Genomic DNA, 17423 nt, shown 5'->3' with positions numbered 1-17423 from the left:
TAAGAAGCTCTACATTTACTTATTATGAGCCCCGAAGTAATAGATTTGTTTCTCAGGGCATTGAACAGGTGGAATAATATTGACATTAAATAAAAGCAAACTCTTTTCTCGACAGTGTAATCGTAGCTTTATTACATGCTATTGCCGTTTCTTTCCGCCTTCGTCTGATTATTCTAGCCGGAAAAATGTCGGACGAGGTAGCAAAAGCGCAGGCTGCCGATGCCGCCGCCAACGATACCATTTTCGGGAAAATTCTTCGCAACGAAATCCCTGCTAAATTTATCTACGAAGATGATAAGGTAAGCCGTACAACTAGGAAACCATTTGTAGACCAATTCGATGTTGACTTTTTCACTGTTTTGTTTCCCTGCAGTGCGTTGCATTTAACGATGTGAATCCGCAAGCACCGGTGCACTTTCTCGTTATTCCTCGCAAAACCATTCCCCAGCTTTCCAAGGCATCGGAAGAGGACGAGGCACTGCTCGGACATCTGATGCTGGTCGGCAAGAAGGTAGCAGTGGAGCAAGGACTAGAGGAAGGTTATCGTGTCGTTATCAACGACGGTAAGAACGGTGCTCAGTCAGTTTATCATCTGCACTTGCATTTCCTCGGTGGACGTCAGATGCAGTGGCCTCCGGGATAAGGAGGTCCAGTGGTTGTTTATTAACGATACAGTTACATCGAATGCATAAATAAAAGACATGGGAACGAAACGCGTTTTGTGGTATTGGTACTTATTTACATCACGATAAGCTTTCAGTCACCGGATTAGTGTTAAGATAGCTGTATGTAGAATTTTGCACTGTGGCTTGAAGAGAAGGGTACGTGCCAAAGGAACCGGCCATGGTAGAAGTATAGTTTGTTGCATATTTTCTCCCCGTATCTCTGTTGTGATACTTTCGCTCGATCACTTTATCGAAAAATCGTGCCAACTTTACTGAATCCGTTGTGCCCGCAGCCAACGATCGAGATTCGTGACAGTTTAGACATATTTCATCCGCCCCACACTGCTCTGCTATGCTACCGGCTGATGTTCGGTTCACGATTTTTTGCTTGTGGCTCTCATCCAACAGGTCCAGCTTCGTTCCAATCACCAGTATAGGGATCTGACAATGTTTAAACTAATCAATCATTTAGGTTACTTCAAGCATCGATCTTGGACCACCGTTAGGCACATGCACACGGATGCATGTAGGTTATACCTGTGTCGAACCGAGGAACTGTTCCGGATCCATATCGATCGTATCGGCACCCTTTAGCGCATCCTTTCCCTCCTTGTTCAGTATTTCCGCCAGCCACCGCTGCAGGTTTTCCTGGCTCTTTCTGTTGGTCAGGTCGTGCACGAGCACGATACCGTGCGTTGGATTGTAAAAGACACTCCGGGTGTTTTTGTGACTGATCGAACCACCCACATCCCACAGCTCAACGAAGAACGTATTCTGGGCCGGTGTTCCTTCTTTATATTCGTGCAATTTTACCTCCACCGAGCAGCCCACCGTCCAGCCGGGTGATGTGAGCGGTTCATTGTTGGCGATTAGATGTGTGAGCGATGTTTTGCCTACACCTTGAAGAAATATAAGGGATACAGCAGTGAGGCATATTAGCAATCGATATGATTTCTCATCATATTATAGCTTCAAATTTAAAGCAAGCAAAGGCATTTCTTGCGATTTGGAAAAGGATTCACAATTTTGCACCCATTTCCAGTTGTCAAAAAAACAATAACAAAAACCAGTGACGCCGGGCTCGCAAGCGTTGCTCTCTCGCTCGCTCGCTGGCAACACTGTCACCATCGAAATGCCAATTTTCAATATGGCGCACCGTGCAGCGGCACGGTTCCAGTTCGGCTAGCAAAAAAGAGCCAATTTTGTCACGGTTGCACTGTAGCGACCGGCACCAAATACCAAGCAATAGACGCGTAATGTAACCCGTTACCGGAATCGCCAACAACCAGCACGCGAACTTTGTCGATAGCCGCCATACAGTGAAGTGAAAAAGCGTGCCACCACCGAACCTGGCCTTCGTGAAAACGAACAACAAACTGAGCGAGAAGCACACACAGAGTCATCCCAGCGCCAGCCCAATATTTGACAGGTGCGTCAGCGTGTGCGTGTGCTGCCGTACGGCAGATGGTATTTCAACGTGAGCGCGTTTTTGAGCGAAATTGCGGGAGAGTGTGAGATTTGTGTGAGCGTGTGAGAGAGAATTGCAAAACAGCCGTTTGTTTACATTTTGTATGTGCCTGCTGTTGATCGTTTTTTTGTTGTTGTTCACAGTACAATAATGTTTCATATCTGTTGAATAATAAAATTAACAAGTAAAATGTTGTTTAATATGTTTGTGTTTATGCTCAATCGAGATAGAATTTTCACGATACGCTTTTACACTTTATTCTTGTACAAATGAATTTGCTCCAATAGTTGAAAAATGTCCATAATTCTACGCTCTTCTTCGACGCTAAATGGTTTAGATTAAAATGTTTGATGTCTCTCTTTCTTGCAATTTTTAAAGCTCTAATCACCTGAAACTTGTAGAAAAATGGGGGACCAAAGGTACGTTACCGAGATACCAAGCAGCCTGAAACAGCTGGCCCGATTCGTGGTCCGAGGGTTCTACACGATCGAGGACGCACTTGTGGTCGACATGCTGGTGAGGAACCCGTGCATGAAGGAGGACGACATCTGTGAGCTGTTAAAATTTGAACGTAAAATGCTGCGCGCCCGGATAGCCATTCTTCGCAATGACAAATTTCTGCAAGTGCGACTCAAAATGGAAACTGGCCCGGATGGGAAAGCGCAAAAGGTGAACTATTACTTTATCAACTACAAAACGTTCGTAAACGTGGTAAAGTACAAGCTGGATCATATGCGCAAACGGATGGAGACAGAAGAGCGGGACGCCACCAGCAGAGCGAGCTTCAAATGTTCTAACTGTAAGAAAACGTTTACGGATCTGGAAGCCGATCAGCTGTTCGATTTCGCTACGAGCGAGTTCCGCTGTACGTATTGTGGAAATGCGGTGGACGAAGATAGTTCCGCATTGCCGAAGAAAGACTCAAGACTGCTACTAGCCAAGTTTAACGAGCAGTTGCAACCACTGTACGATCTGTTGCGGCAGGTCGAAGGTATCAAGCTGGCACCCGAAATACTAGAACCAGAACCGGTAGACATAGACACTATACGAGGGTATGCTCAAATTTCATCGTTGGAGTATTATGTTATACAACTTAAATTCTTTTTACTATGACTTGTTACAGAATCGCAAAACCAACCACCAAAGCACCGACGGAGCAGTGGTCAGGCGAAGCCACCCGATCCAGCGGGTTTGTCGTGGAGGAAACGCGTGTCGACATTACGATCGGTGATAGCGACACACTCGATACGACCACACAGCGTAAGGATCGGCCTGTATGGATGACGGAATCAACCGTCATTTCAAACGATATGGACGACAATTCGGTCGATGCCATCCTGGAGAAAGCTGCCTTTACCTCAACGCAACCCACTTCGATCGGTAGTGGTAGTGCGGGCAACAACAGTACCACCACGAACGTTATGTCCACCCGCAGTCGAAAGGATGCGGACGATATTATGTCGGTATTGCTGCAGCATGAAAAACAAAGCGCCAACAGTACGGCAAACGAGGCGGTGCGCGGTTTGGGACAAAACAACGATGGCAACTCGAGTGATACTAGCGATGACGATCGGGACATCGAAAATGCGGAAATACCGAGCGTCGAAATAATGGATTCCGCGTCGGACGACGACATGCCGACGGTAACCGTAGCCGGCAAGCCATATCCGCTGGATGAAATCAATGACACGCTGATAGCAGATATGACACCGCAGGAAAAGGAAACCTACATACAGGTGTACCAGGACCACTTCAGTCACATTTACGATTAAAAATTAGAATAATCATGAATACAAACAAAATAAATGTTAAATTTGAAACACTAGCCCTGCGGTGCATGTTTTATGTTTTATTATTCTAAGTTGTCCACATATGGTTTAACCGTTAATTCAATGGCCACACCTATACGGAAACGTTTTCATTTGTTATTCTTCAATAACATTTATTATAATGAAGCTACTCGTCAGAACGTTCTCCTCTTTTGTAAATGGGTGTTAACTAGATTGCCAGATTATCGGAAAGAATGAGTTTCGAAGAGACAAACGATACAATTAAAAAACTCGAAGAGCAAACCAGTCAGCAAAGAGATCACCAATATCATTCGAATCAGAAGCCAGCGTTGTGACGAGCCTCTACGTGGATGGTAGGGAACAGATGTTTCGCACGCTATTTATGAATTTCCAGAAAGAATAAGGATGGAAAAAGGTACGAACTATAACGAGGCCAGCCACGGTCCACTTTTTGAATTTCAGAATGACGTTCTGAAGTGACGTTCAACGCGCATTCAGCCAAACTGTCAATCTGCGTCGCAGTACACAGCCATGTTTATTTCCCCAAAGTTTGTTTACGAACGGCATTGATGCTGAGAAGCAAATCAATTTAATTCACCTTAACCAAACATGTCCCTGGTGGCTTACGAGTACAGCAGCGACGAAGAATCGGATCATGAAGAACCGAAAGAAGCTGAACAAACGGTGGTGAATCAAAACGACACCCACACGGATCACAACAGCGGAACGGAACAGAACGCAATAGAACCCAAAGATCCCGCCGATGACGATTCTGAAGCACCGAAGAATCATTTGCATCTTCCTGCCCCAAAACATCTAAACGATCTAAGCGTGGTGGAAGAAGATGATGAATTCCTACGCAAAAAGGCAGTTCCGGCTAACATCCCACTACCACAGCCTCCGTCCGCCTTGAGCCTGCCTGCAAAGCCCAAAGTCCGCAATGGTAAGGTGCAGATTACCATCCCCTCAATGAAGGAATTCGCGGATGGAGATGATGTGCAAAATGCAAAGAAAGAAAAGCCAATCATTGGTGCGGCACTACCGAAGAAAACGACAAACCTGTTGAGTATGTTACCGAAACCGAGGACTGCCCTGTTTGACTCCAAACCGTCAGCGTCAAGCAGCTCGGCCGGTCCATCCACAAGTGCCAGCTTTAGCAAACGTCTCGTTCCTGATTCTGTTGCCAATCGACCGCGCAATGTTCCACTGAGTGCGACCAAGTCGAGCAGTCGTACAACCGTCGATGCCTCCACAAAACCAATCAAATCTGCTGTGTCATCAACTACGCAACCAGACAACAGCGACGAGGACGAAGATGGAGACGAGGAGCAAATGTTTGATTTCTTCTCGTTCAACAAAGTCGAAGAATTGCCCACGGTCAGTACGAACGAAATCAGTGCGATGGTTGCTAAAAAAGCTGCCAAACTTGCGGAGAACGTCCGTAAATTAACTGAAGCGGAAGAACAAGCGGAAGCTAATGCATCCGCTGCGTACGAAAACGATACCGCTGCAACACACCAGACGGAGGACGCATCGGAAGATTTGGCAAGTGAGACAGCTCTGTCCGCCCTCATCGGCGGTAATCGTGCTAAGCGGGCCCGCATTGAGGAGGTCGATCTGATCGAAATTACATCCGCGGACATTGTTCCATCGAAGGAAGACTTTTTGCGACGCCAACTGCAGGATGAAACGGGTTACGTGCCGACCGGACATCTGGTGGGCGATTGGACGTGCACCAGCAAGCGAAAATCGCACATCACACAGCTGGCAAGCAAGGCACAAGCGAACGCGCAGGAGCTGGAAGCAATGTGGGCCGCAAACCGACAATCCAGGCGGCAAACGCAAAGTAAATACGGGTTTTGAGTACATTTCCTTTGTCCTGGTTGGATGGTGTGTTTTACCTTCGTTTGCGATTTGTTTATAAGAGAAAAAAGATGGTTAAATAAATTTAAATATTTTAATCTATATTGCACTGTATTGTTGGGTTGAAAGAACGGACTCTACCCGTTAGGTGGGCGGAGTTTTTTTTTTAATTCGTCTTCAAGCAGCTTTATCTGTAGACGCCAATCGAAATCCTACGAAATGGAACAAAAATAATACAAATTAATTGATAAAAAATATTCAATCAATCAAAACAAATATTTCGTTTATTCCACAAAGTAGTACAATGTCTTGTTCATCATCAACCAACATTGATTTTCAAAAAAAATCTATCTGTTGATTAAAAATAATTTACCATTTTTTCCTAAATTGACGTCAAAAAAAATTGTCCGTACAACTACCAAACACACAGTAAATGGCCAATGCTCGTCAAGTTTTCGGTTTCATTTGCACCAAAGGCACCCCAAACCTGCTTCACAATCGGTCGCAGAATAGTTAGGTTAAATTAAGTATTTGGAATGCTTGTCACACTCTCGCCAGTCTCTGACCCGAAGCTATTAAATTTCCTTTCGTCCGTAATTACCATCATCTGCCAAAACTAGTACAGTTAGACCAAATCACCAAGCCTTAGATATTTTGGGATGCCAAACATAGGATTTTGTTTAATTTGCTCTAGGATAATGGGTTCGTTTGCATGGAGGAGTTTCCATGGAGTTTTGTCTTCCAGAAAGTATGAACCACATTTAGAAGCAAGGTTCGCGAGGGATTTGTTACGCCTGCAAATTTCGAACTAGTTTTTGACTTCATTTCCGAGATGATTTTTCGAATTTTGATGAGGGAAACGGCCATTTTTCTAGAGATAACACTTAAAATACACAAAATCAACTTTGCAAACAAGAAAAAATTGCATCGTTGCTTTTGTTGTTGGTGAAAAACACTTAGTAAAACCTTTAAGTGTCACTTATATCTCGTTTTACCCAACCCAACTGAAAAATATTATTTTCATAAAAAAATATTTCAAAAGTTACAGTTTGTCCAAATATTTAATGAACTTTATGGCATTACCAGCACTTACATACACAAAGAACCAATTTTAGCAACATGTACTTTCTGTATATGTTGCTAAAATTGGAGTGTTGAAACAATTGAAAAATATTTAATTTTTTTTTTTCAAAGAATTCCTTTCAATAGCTTACATTGTACGGGCAATTTTTTGTAACAGTGTAAACGAAACCTGAGACAGGTGCCAGATTGTGCGGGCGAAAAAAAAACAAGAATTTATGTGGCCCTGTCTATTTATTTCAACTTAGATTACATTGACGTGTGAACGTTCCCTCGTGCGTTAGTTATTGATAATATTTAACGCACATCCAAATCTGAAACAGATGCCCCTTTACGAAGGGCTACAATCGAGCCGCGACCGACCATAGTCGTCATTCAATGGGTCGACCCCATCATCTCGATTAAATCGATTGAGCGAATGGCGCCGATACGTTAGGGTCGGAAAGAAGCGAGACAGTGGTGCCACCCGCAACCCAAAATCTGCTCGATATGTGTTCCGCCGGTGGTCAAGGTTGCGGCGTACATAACGCTTCAAATCGTTTGGCTCGAACAACGGTGCCTGCTGGTCATCCATTAGTCCCTTAGGAACCCAAATTTTAACATCATCCTCCACCCCCGAGCTGGCCAGTATCGGGAACTCCGGGTGCGGTTCGAGACAGTTCACTACATCGCCCGGATTGCTGCGCAGCCAGTTAACGATGGTTTGGCTGCTCTTCTCCCACAAGTAGATGTAGCCACAGTCGCTACCACTCGCCACGTACTCCGATTGGAGTCCAAAGAAACTAACACCCTTAATGGTTTTGATGTTGCTAAAGAGGGAATAAAGAAGATGGTATGAGTAAGAGTGGATGGAACAAACGAAACCCCAGCTTGCATTACCAATGTCCCCGGAACCGTATCGAAGACACCACATGTCGATCGGATGGATCCAGCTTAAAGAGATGTATATCGCCTTCACTGTAGCTGGCCAAAATCTCTGACCCAACGTGGTTGTACACAGCACATGTAATGCTCGCGTGCAGTGGCTGTTAAAAAGAAACACCAATTAGCTTTCCCTTCTGTATACGACATACGGCGGACTTTTCTTACCCTTACAATCGGTTCACTCGGGGCCAGCATTATCTTAGGGTTCTGGGCATATCGTAGATCGTACACCTGCACGCAACTCCCATTACCGGCCACACAAAACTCCGAACCGAATGGATGCGTTGCGATGCTGTACAGCCGCTTTCCAACTTCGACCACTGTTTGGACCTTGCCTTGGCGCATATCGCACATGCGAACGGTTTCATCTTCCCCGGCCATCAGGAACACATGACCGTTGCGGGCCGGTAAGGTGGCGACCTTATGGATCGCGTGCGGGGAACGGAAGATCTGTTTCGTGGTGGATTGACCAGATGGTGCGACGATCGTGTGGCGCACACATCCGTCCCGTCCGGTCGAGATAAGCTCAAGATCGCTGTCCCGATACCCGTCGCAGACCATAAACTTGGCCTGGAAGACATTGTTCTTGTGTCCGCTGCGAATAGACTTTAGCAGCTTCTTCGTTTCCCAGTTCCACAGATTGATGCGCAGATCGTCCGAACCGCTGGCCAACAGTTTGCCGTTCGGGTGGAAGTTTAGGCAGTTCACGCAACCCTGATGGTGCACGAGCTTGTGCATCAGGCCCAACCGTTGCACCAGATTAACCGAACCGTAGGCACGTTTTTGGAATTGGCTCGGATAGAATCTACCGACGGTGGCGGGTGTCTGGCGGAACTGGACACCGTGCTGTCGCTGACATAAATCGCGCACTACATTCCATTTGCACCTTCAAAAATGTATGTGAGTGAGAGAGAAAAGGGAGAGAGATAAAAAATGCGAAAATTAAATCAGCATCGGATAAGCAATTGCTTGCGAAAAGCGTACTTTACGGAGCTGGTCTTAAGACAGTCGAGTGTGTCCACATTCACATCATCTCGCAAAGCAAATTCTGCGAGCTCGTACTCGGAACCACTTGTGCTAAAATGAAAGATAGTTTAATTGTACGTACTACAATGCAAAGAGCCTTGCTCTTTTGCTTCACTTACTGTCCATAGGACGGGTAACTTTCCGAGCTGGACGATATGGCAGATGAAGAGGAAGAAGTGGCCGAAGACGAATCACTCTCCGAGCTGTTTTCACCGTCGTACAAAAACGACCTATTGTCCTCCTCGTCATTCTCGCCATTCTCTACCGCATCGATGCTATCGATGCTGTCCTCGGATGTGTCATATCCACGGAAAACGTTGGGTGCAAACAGCTGCGCTATATTGTTCGCAATCTGGTACAAACAAGCGTTCAAAAAGAGAGTGGAAACGGAAACGAATTAGAAAAAAGAACAAGTAGTGGCTCTTATCCAACAGAACGGTTCGCCCACTTCGGCTTCTAACCTGATTTCTTATACGATTAGATACCGGGCGATCTATCCCATTATTGGCGGCCGGATTCTCTCCACCCTGGGCAGCATTTGGGGCGGTCCCATTATCGCCCCCACCATTACGTGCCCGTTCATGCCGGTTGGTTAGGCGGCGCACATTGCGCCGCAATCGTTCGACGGAACGCTCCAGATTTTGTATAAACGCATCATCCGAACGGGCTTCATCGTCCTCTGCTCGACTTCTGTCAGCGGATGCGCTGCGGGCTCTGGGTGGTCTGGGAGAATTGCCACCAGCATCAGCGAGAAAGCCATCATCTTCATCATCCTCCCGTCCCGACGTATCATCAAGTGGCTCCCATTGCCGAGTGCCCGTTGCTCTGTACAAGAATGAAAAAACGTAAAATTACATTCTTTCCAAGAAACCATGCCTCTCCCCCTCACCCGATGACATGATGACGGAATGCTTACCGATCTGCGGTGGGGCTGCTTCTTTCTGGCACGGCGCTGGAAGTTGATGCCATCATACCGCATGAAGTTGATGCACCGGTCATACCCGACGTTGACGGTTGCTGTAGATCATCATCGGTTTTCATCTTCTTCCGTGGGCTGCTACTATCTTCCGCCTCATTATCGCTGCTTTTGGGCGAGTCTTCATCCATCTTGTTTTGCTTTTTCCCCCCTTTCAGCAACCTATTCTGTGAAGCAAAGGATTGGGGGTTTAGGAATGAAATATATGCCGGAGTTATGGTTGTTCCAATTACTATTTTGCTACAGTCACAGCAAGCCAAGCAAAGTGATGATGGTGGCGTACCAGCCAACAAAATAGTTTTGTAAAACCCAGGCCGCGTAGTACCAGCAACACCAACCTGTTAATGCACGTCCGTCCGTCCGTTGTACTTTACTTTTATACCGGTAGTTTATGAGACCCGCAGAATACAGTGGAACGGAATCGATGGCTTCCTAATTCCTAGCACCGGATCGTGCCCCCAGAAGTAAAAAACCAAGTTACTGCAAATGATATTAATACGCAGAAAAGTTTTGTTTCGATTTGCTCGCACGGAAATGACACATTCACTGTTTTGCTGACCCTATTGACAAAATCAGCCAACTAAGGCACTACTAAGGCAAATTTGTATTGAAAAATCCCTTAGTAGTGGATATTAAGGCAATTTTGTCAATAGGGGATATTTGCTGCATTTTCCAGAGCGGCACCGCACCGTGATTCTGCGAATGGTCAATGCGCCGAAACTATTTTGAAAATTACACACAATAATATTCTTCATTTACGTTTTATTTATTTTTCTGAGTGTTTATTTCATCATTAAATTACATCTTTAGCAGATGTTTATTTCTAAATTACCTTAATTTCTTTGATTACAATGGATCTTATGCTGCTTTTGACCACCAGATTTGCCACTATGCAAAGCAATTGGACGGTTTTGTTTTGAATTGCTGTCTGTCAGTGTCGTAAACACATGGTTTCGCGAGCTAACATCCCATTCCTTTAAATTTACTTCAAAATAAAAAAATCCGCCACTATGGATAGTTTGCTTCAAACTTTGAGACATCCCAAGGGTAAGTTTGTGATAATATTCCTCTTTTTTCGCCTATTATAATTCTTCATCGTTAAAAAAACAGCTCCTGAGCCTTCCGGGCGCTTCTATGCACATCTGCTGAAAGCCGAATTGAACGCATTGCTAGACTCGGACATCTTCACCGAAGTGCTCGTCATCGAAGAATTCCATACTACTGCTTCGAATGAGGAATTGTTGCACCTAGCCATTGGTAGTTTAATCGCATTTTTACAGTTCAATTTCCTCGGTCCTCGTGATAAAACCCAACAAAGTGACCCGACGAGCTTAGAAAACACACGGGCACAACTAAAATCTGACGGCGAGGAACTAAACGTAAATGTTGTGCGTGCGGATTGTTTGTTAGTTTGCAAAAAGATATTTGAACGGCTTATCAATCACGATGCGGAATCGAACGCTTCCGCTGGAAGCCAGCTTTGCTTGCGACTCTGGTATCAACGGTACTTACTCGTCCATCAGCGCTGCATCGACGATCTTACGCACGAACTGTACGAGCGGTTCAATGGAAATGTGGCCGCACTCGAAGCAACCCTCACTGATGCTGATAGATCGTTGAAGGTTGAAATTTGTTTAGAAATTCTTTTGGGATATATTCAATTCAAACGCATTACCAAATCGGAACAGTGGTTATCGAAGCTTGAATCCTCCTCAAACGTTGCACTGTCCGTTGAGGGAGCATTGGGTGTGCGCACAAAGTTTCAACAGAACCCACTGCCGCAGCTGATACTTCGGTTGCAAGGTGTCGACGATCTAGAACTGCCCGATGCCTGCGAAACGCACGGAAACTTCAAACTACCGTCCATCCTAAAGCTGGAAGATGAGGTCCGCTTGGAGAAGGTAAAGTTTCTGAACGAACAGGAAAACGAAGATCTTCAGTTGCCCGCTTTAGTGCAGAACATGGTGCTTGGGAAGTTGTAAGTTATCTGTTTTCCAATAGAAATCGCTTTTCATCTCATTCTAGCTCTTCTCTTTTTTAGATATTTCCTGTACGTTTCCCAACCGAAAGAGCAATTAACGCTGGAAGAGATACAACCCTACATAACTTCGCTCGTTTATCAGCGTTTCGGACCTTGGGAGACGCGTGTGGCAGCACTCTTCCTGAACGCCACCATTGAAGCCACGCACAAGCGCACTGTTGATCGTTCGCTGCGACAGATCGAGGAACTAATACAGCAATTCGCCACAGCTCCTTCTGATGAAAGCGCATCCATCCCGATAGAGCATAGACTTCCAATGGTGTTCAGCTCTTGGCTCATTTCCTACTGGCAGATGAAGGAAAAATTGGCCGATGTAATGGTTAGTCTCGGTATGGTAAAGGGTGCCCTCGACATCTACCAAGCGGTTCAAAGTTGGGAAAATGTGATCGACTGCTATACGGTACTCGAGATGCGTCATCTTGCCGCTGCCGTCATTAGAGAGCTGATCGAACGAAATGGACCCACGGTACGGTTGTACTGCATGCTGGGAGATGCTACGGACGACGTCGATTGTTACCAACAGGCCTGGAACCTATCCAAAGAAACGAGTGCCAGTGCACAGCGACACTGGGGCAACTATTACTTCGCTCGCAAAGATTACACATCAGCGATCGAGCATCTGCGTCGTTCGATTGAAATTAACTGTCTGCAGGAACGGACACTGCTACGGCTCGGGTATTCAGCCCTGCAGCTCGAGCGCTGGGAGGAGGCAGCCTATGCGTACCGGCTGTACACGTCCTTCGAAAGTCACGGTTTCGAACCGTGGAATAACCTCGCCAAAGCGTACATCATGTTGGGGGAAAAGCCCCGAGCACACAAAGTCCTACAGGAAGCGCTCAAGTGTAATTTCAGCAACTGGAAGGTATGGGAAAACTATCTGCTCGTCTGTATCGATACGAGGAATTTCGCGGACGCACTGAACGCGTACGAACGCTTGCTAGAACTGAAGGATCGTTACTACGACAAGCAGGTGCTGGAAATTATTGTACGTGCAATCGTGCTGGGCGAATCGGATGCCGACGGGACGTCTTGCAGTCGACTGAAGAAGAAAGCGATCAGCATGCTTGGCCATGCCTGTGCTCAGCAACCGAACAATGGATATCTGTACGAGTTGGCAGCAGAGCTGGAAGATACGGATTTGCTGCGTTGCCAAAAGCTCCAGAACGCGTACCGCGGATACACACAGTCAAATAGTCAATGGGCTAAGGTATCGGAAAGTTGTTCTACCGTGGTGAACCTCTGCGTGGAACTATGCGAGCGGAGCCTGAAGGCGTTTGTCGATGGGAAAAAGGAGGAGGAACGGTTTGTGGCACTACGATCGCAGTTATCTTCCGCTCGGCTCACTGGACAGGCGTGTCTGCGTTCGGCCAGTAGTGAAGCTTGGCCACTATGTGTGGAACCGTTGGGTGTGCTTCAAACCTTGGTGGATAACATTACGACCGAATTAAAGCAAGCAATGGGTCAATGAAACAACTTTTAAATTTCCTTTTTTTGCGAAGCGAACTGCTAAAATATACACTGAGTGAAATAATTATAGCACCACCATCTTTTTTGTTGACAACATTTTCTAAATGTATTAACCGATTAGGATTCAACTATCAATATTCAATCATTCAACACTAAAATTTTTACGAACCATTCACATACAAATCGATAAATTGATGAAAAAGGATGCGAAATAAATAGCACTATTTTGCTAACAATGCATACTGCTCAATTTTTGTCTACTTTTGGCTTCGGGTTAGAATCAACTGATGTCTATTCTCACTGGAAGTAAAGTTTTATACAAATAATCGGAAAAACCTGTGCTTATCGCTTATTAAGCCTCAATAGGCCGAGTGTAGCATCTAAAGTTATAATAAAAGATAAATATAAAAATAAACAAGGATTCTTTTCGAGTGAAATCTGCCAGAATAGCTTCCAGTTCTTGAAAAAATACAATTACATTAACCACATAACTTTGTGCGGAAGTCAAAGTTCCAATTCGAGCCGAGTTGCATTTTTCAGTAGACACAAGAATGTGCAGCAAATTCGGCTAATCAATGAAAATTTGATGCGCAACAATAACCCCAACAAAATCACCTTTACAGAACGTCATAACCTCAATCGGACCGATTCCGCCGAAAAAATATATTTTCAAAATGAATGAGTGTAAAAATGTAATCTTTTCGGTTAATATGACGCCCTCGACGGTCACAATCATTGACAGCAATTAAGGCATGATTTCCACTTCGCTGATGGTGGTACTTTAATAATTTAGGCACCTTTCTCTTTTGGAGAAGAGCTCCCACTGGCGTTAATATCAAGAACACTTTGAAGTCAAAGGATGCCATCTAACTGCTAGACATAATCATAAGCGATCACAACGAGCTTTCCGTGGATTTTTAGTACTTTTCTACACGGACAATACCACGATTCATAAGCCTGGACTGAGTAAAATCTGGTGTCCACACAAAAACTTGAAAGATATGAATAGCCATTACATCTTGCGAACCTGTATCTCTTTGGAATCCTTTAGCCTATTGTTTTTCGTCCGGTTTAGAAAACAGCAAACAATTGGACAACTTTGACAAGCTTCTAACGACGTGCTCGTCGCTTATCGCCGTATGGTGGTTTCCTTTTGATTTCTCATCTAGAAATTGTCTTTATTTTGTAGTAAAATTTAATGTAGGTTTAAATTGGTAGTAATCAATACACGCACGGTCTGATCGAACGATCCACACACGGCCAAACCTTGTCGATCCGGGCTCCAGTCAAACGTATGTACGGGTTGGGTGGAAAGCGTGGTTGCGTGCAGCATTTCCAGCGTACCGGCAACACCCTCCTCTTCTCCATCCGTTAACGTTTTGGACCGCTTTTCTGGATAATGACTACAAGGGAGGGGAAACAAAGTTACTAAATCCATACAGCGAATAAACCCATCCAAAATACTTACTAGAGCCAGAGGCGAACATTGCCCGATCCACCACCGGTAACAAAAATGTCCCTATTCTGCGGCAGATGCTTCACCGTCCAGACGGTTGACTTTGCCGCACTAATCACACCATTCGTGCCGAGCGATTGGCCAACAGTTTTCTCCTTCACCGATGCAAACCCATTCTTGGGATTCTGCGTCCTCATATCGTACACGTGCAAGCCACCTTCGAGCGTTGTTACCGCCAGCTTGTTCATACGTATATCCTTCCGATCGAACTCCACCGAACAGATACCATTCTTGACGTTCGTTTCCCAGCGCAGCTGCAGATTCCGTAGATCGATTAGCTTAAGGTCACCGTTGTCATACCCGGAGCAAATCACTCGCTCTACCGGATTGTACGAGTCGCCGAACCCAACCGCCCAACAATCTCGTCGCAGGGACGAAGAATTACCCGCCGGGCAAATGTTCGCTACTGGATCGTTCGGCTGCCGTGGATCCCACACTTTCACCGAACCGTCCCGCCCACCGGTAACAATTTCCGGCGCACCACAGTTCACCGTCGAGCCGCCGATAGCGTCGAGCGTGTTGATGATTCCCTCGTGACCGGTCGCTTCATACACGGGCGCATCTAACCGTTCAAGATCGTACACAGCAAGCTTGCCGGCGAAATCACCCACCGCAAGATGTTCGGCCCGTAACCGTGAAGCACCAAATGAGCAACATTTTAGTGAAACTTGCTTTTCCGTCTCCCGCACTAGATCCAGCGTGCCACGATTCAGCTCGTAAATTTGTACCGTTCCCGTGCCTTTTGGATGTGAACCTACGGTCACAAACTTGGCCGTACAGGGTATCCATTTTACGTCATACACCGAGTAGTTGAGCGATTTTTCGATGTGCGATATCATCTGAACGGAATCCATTGCTGCGGAGGTGGAGTGCTGTCCATACTAACTGGGCACAAAATGGTTGAAGAAGAAGGGTCTCACTAAAAAAGGATACTTTTCTTGTGAAAAGATCGAGCGATGGTAACCGTTGTTGCTAGGATTTGTAAATAAACACACGTTTGAACGTTTGGTGCCGTGTGCACCGTGGGCGGTTACTTGGACACGTTCGTATTGACATCGTAAATTAGAGGGGCTGTCAGCTGTGCAAGAAAATTAAAATCGCAAATTAATGGCTTTTGAAAAGCTTTTTATTCAATAAAACATGCCTTTAAAAATTTAAAACAAGCCTATTTTATCCATATACCTCTATGCTGAGTGGTTTGGTGTAAATTCAAACCCATCGTCCCGGTTCCTATCGTTAGTTGCCCGAAAGTCCTTGTGCACGTCTAAACTCTGCTTTCGATTTTATCTAGCCCAAATCGCAGGTGCCAAACGCGTTTTGTTCTTCCCATGCACGCACATTCTCGTTCCGTCAGTAGGTTGAACAGGACGTTGGTACCCGCAGCAAAGCTAATTCTCACCGTGTTTTTCAAATACAGGTTTCCGTGTTTGTGAATATCCGTGCTTGAATAACTAGCTAGTGACCCCGCCATAAAGCTTGAAACGTGTGATCAACAGCGACTTTCTGCTGGTGGAAATAAATCGTGCGTGGAAAAGTGTCCGTTTTCCTTCGGGAACGTGCGGTTTGTGCTTGCAGTTTCATACACTCACACATATAACCACTGTTAGCGAACATCCCTTCTAGGAAAGTACGAGCTTTCTTTTGAGCGAAAAATTAACGCGCGGGTGCAGTGTCGTGTTCGTGGCATAAAGTTCCGGTCGTCGCGCGAGTTTGGATACCGGAATTACTTATTTGCTTACGGTTAGTTTTTCAACAAATGTATTGTTTTGTTAAACTTCTTCTGTTTTCAGCCAAAAAACGGATTTCATTTGAAAATTTGGAGTTGATTTAAACTACATTTTACTCATAGCTCGTGTGCGAATGGTGGTGGTCAGAGCGAATGTTCAGAACAGATCTACATAATCTTCATTTTGCAACACAAAGTTTTATTTAGCGTTGAAATTTCCTTATTTTTAGAAATGCTGCTCTCCGCAGTGGAAATGGTGATGCGGTGAAACACAGTTTTAAAGTATACCCATGTTCCCGGGGATATGTTGTGTACCATCTCGCTGTACGGGTGAGATTTGTGGTGGAGTGAAAGTGTTCTAATGTTTTCATTTTCATTCGCATAAGCTCAGTTATTCCATGACCAGAGGCAACGTTTGTTGCCGAAACCTTTTTTGAGAAGGAATCCTGCATAGCCTCGCTTCAATGTGTGTGCAGTTAGCAACCATAACCTAGCTTTTCTCCTCTAACAAGGCATACTTTGATTGGTAGTAGAATATGCACAAAGTGCAAGGAACAAGAGTGTGTGGAGAGCGAAGCCTGTTTTGTTGGCATTTTAGTGCAACGTTTGTCTGTTCAAAAAGCAGGAAAATAGCTAAAGTTCTAGTTCGTAAGCATTGAATCTACCAGTCACCACCATGATATGTAGTGATGTGTAGAATAATATCGTAAGGAGTATAATTACATAATCCGAACGCTCGTGGCGCTACAGTTTTTCCGGTGTGAAATATCTCCTGCAGCACATCGGTAGCAATAGACATCAAACTCTAGTAACGGGTTCTCTTTTCATTTCAGCTAATCATCGCTGGCATGAAGCATTCCAACTGCTCGAAGTCCCGCAAA

At 45.2% G+C, this 17423-nt stretch overlaps 8 protein-coding genes across 14 annotated transcripts in view; 4 read left to right on the top strand and 4 right to left on the bottom strand.

Moving 5' to 3' along the window:
- Positions 1 to 17423, bottom strand: part of LOC126561502 (2-oxoglutarate dehydrogenase complex component E1) — a 189470-nt gene that overhangs the window by 99861 nt on the left and 72186 nt on the right. The window lies entirely within an intron of this gene.
- Positions 146 to 650, top strand: LOC126563306 (adenosine 5'-monophosphoramidase HINT1). Its single transcript, XM_050219936.1, has 2 exons — positions 146 to 299; positions 374 to 650. Exons 1-2 carry the CDS (start codon positions 186 to 188, stop codon positions 641 to 643), a joined length of 384 nt encoding a protein of 127 aa, XP_050075893.1. The 5' UTR covers positions 146 to 185; the 3' UTR covers positions 644 to 650.
- Positions 733 to 2068, bottom strand: LOC126562732 (rab-like protein 3). 2 transcript variants are annotated; one of them, XM_050219308.1, is made up of 3 exons: positions 1936 to 2068; positions 1203 to 1564; positions 733 to 1121 (listed from the first exon to the last, which is right to left on the bottom strand). In XM_050219308.1, the coding sequence occupies exons 1-3, from the start codon at positions 2066 to 2068 to the stop codon at positions 744 to 746; spliced, it is 873 nt and encodes a 290-aa protein (XP_050075265.1). In that variant the 3' UTR covers positions 733 to 743. The 2 variants fall into 2 exon arrangements, with proteins under 2 accessions (XP_050075265.1, XP_050075266.1); XM_050219309.1 differs by having other exon boundaries at positions 733 to 1106.
- LOC126562304 (general transcription factor IIE subunit 1) lies at positions 1957 to 3954 on the top strand. Its single transcript, XM_050218763.1, has 3 exons — positions 1957 to 2094; positions 2512 to 3185; positions 3257 to 3954. Exons 2-3 carry the CDS (start codon positions 2539 to 2541, stop codon positions 3903 to 3905), a joined length of 1296 nt encoding a protein of 431 aa, XP_050074720.1. The 5' UTR covers positions 1957 to 2094; positions 2512 to 2538; the 3' UTR covers positions 3906 to 3954.
- LOC126562353 (proline-rich protein PRCC) lies at positions 4533 to 5789 on the top strand. The gene has a single exon (XM_050218828.1). The coding sequence runs from the start codon at positions 4533 to 4535 to the stop codon at positions 5784 to 5786; it is 1254 nt and encodes a 417-aa protein (XP_050074785.1). The 3' UTR covers positions 5787 to 5789.
- Positions 7198 to 9932, bottom strand: LOC126563604 (DDB1- and CUL4-associated factor 8-like). The gene is made up of 7 exons (XM_050220248.1): positions 9733 to 9932; positions 9278 to 9641; positions 8936 to 9168; positions 8775 to 8867; positions 7956 to 8676; positions 7746 to 7891; positions 7198 to 7675 (listed from the first exon to the last, which is right to left on the bottom strand). The coding sequence occupies exons 1-7, from the start codon at positions 9921 to 9923 to the stop codon at positions 7198 to 7200; spliced, it is 2226 nt and encodes a 741-aa protein (XP_050076205.1). The 5' UTR covers positions 9924 to 9932.
- LOC126560852 (tetratricopeptide repeat protein 27) lies at positions 10803 to 13301 on the top strand. Its single transcript, XM_050216801.1, has 3 exons — positions 10803 to 10839; positions 10903 to 11770; positions 11834 to 13301. The coding sequence occupies exons 1-3, from the start codon at positions 10803 to 10805 to the stop codon at positions 13299 to 13301; spliced, it is 2373 nt and encodes a 790-aa protein (XP_050072758.1).
- On the bottom strand, positions 14489 to 15719 carry LOC126562486 (dynein axonemal assembly factor 10). Its single transcript, XM_050219004.1, has 2 exons — positions 14769 to 15719; positions 14489 to 14703 (listed from the first exon to the last, which is right to left on the bottom strand). The coding sequence occupies exons 1-2, from the start codon at positions 15668 to 15670 to the stop codon at positions 14496 to 14498; spliced, it is 1110 nt and encodes a 369-aa protein (XP_050074961.1). The 5' UTR covers positions 15671 to 15719; the 3' UTR covers positions 14489 to 14495.

Source organism: Anopheles maculipalpis, chromosome 3RL, assembly GCF_943734695.1.
Source record: "Anopheles maculipalpis chromosome 3RL, idAnoMacuDA_375_x, whole genome shotgun sequence".
Taxonomy (NCBI): Eukaryota; Metazoa; Arthropoda; class Insecta; order Diptera; family Culicidae; genus Anopheles; species Anopheles maculipalpis.
Note: the sequence above shows the minus strand (reverse complement) of the source record. Positions and strands in the feature narration are given on the sequence as shown.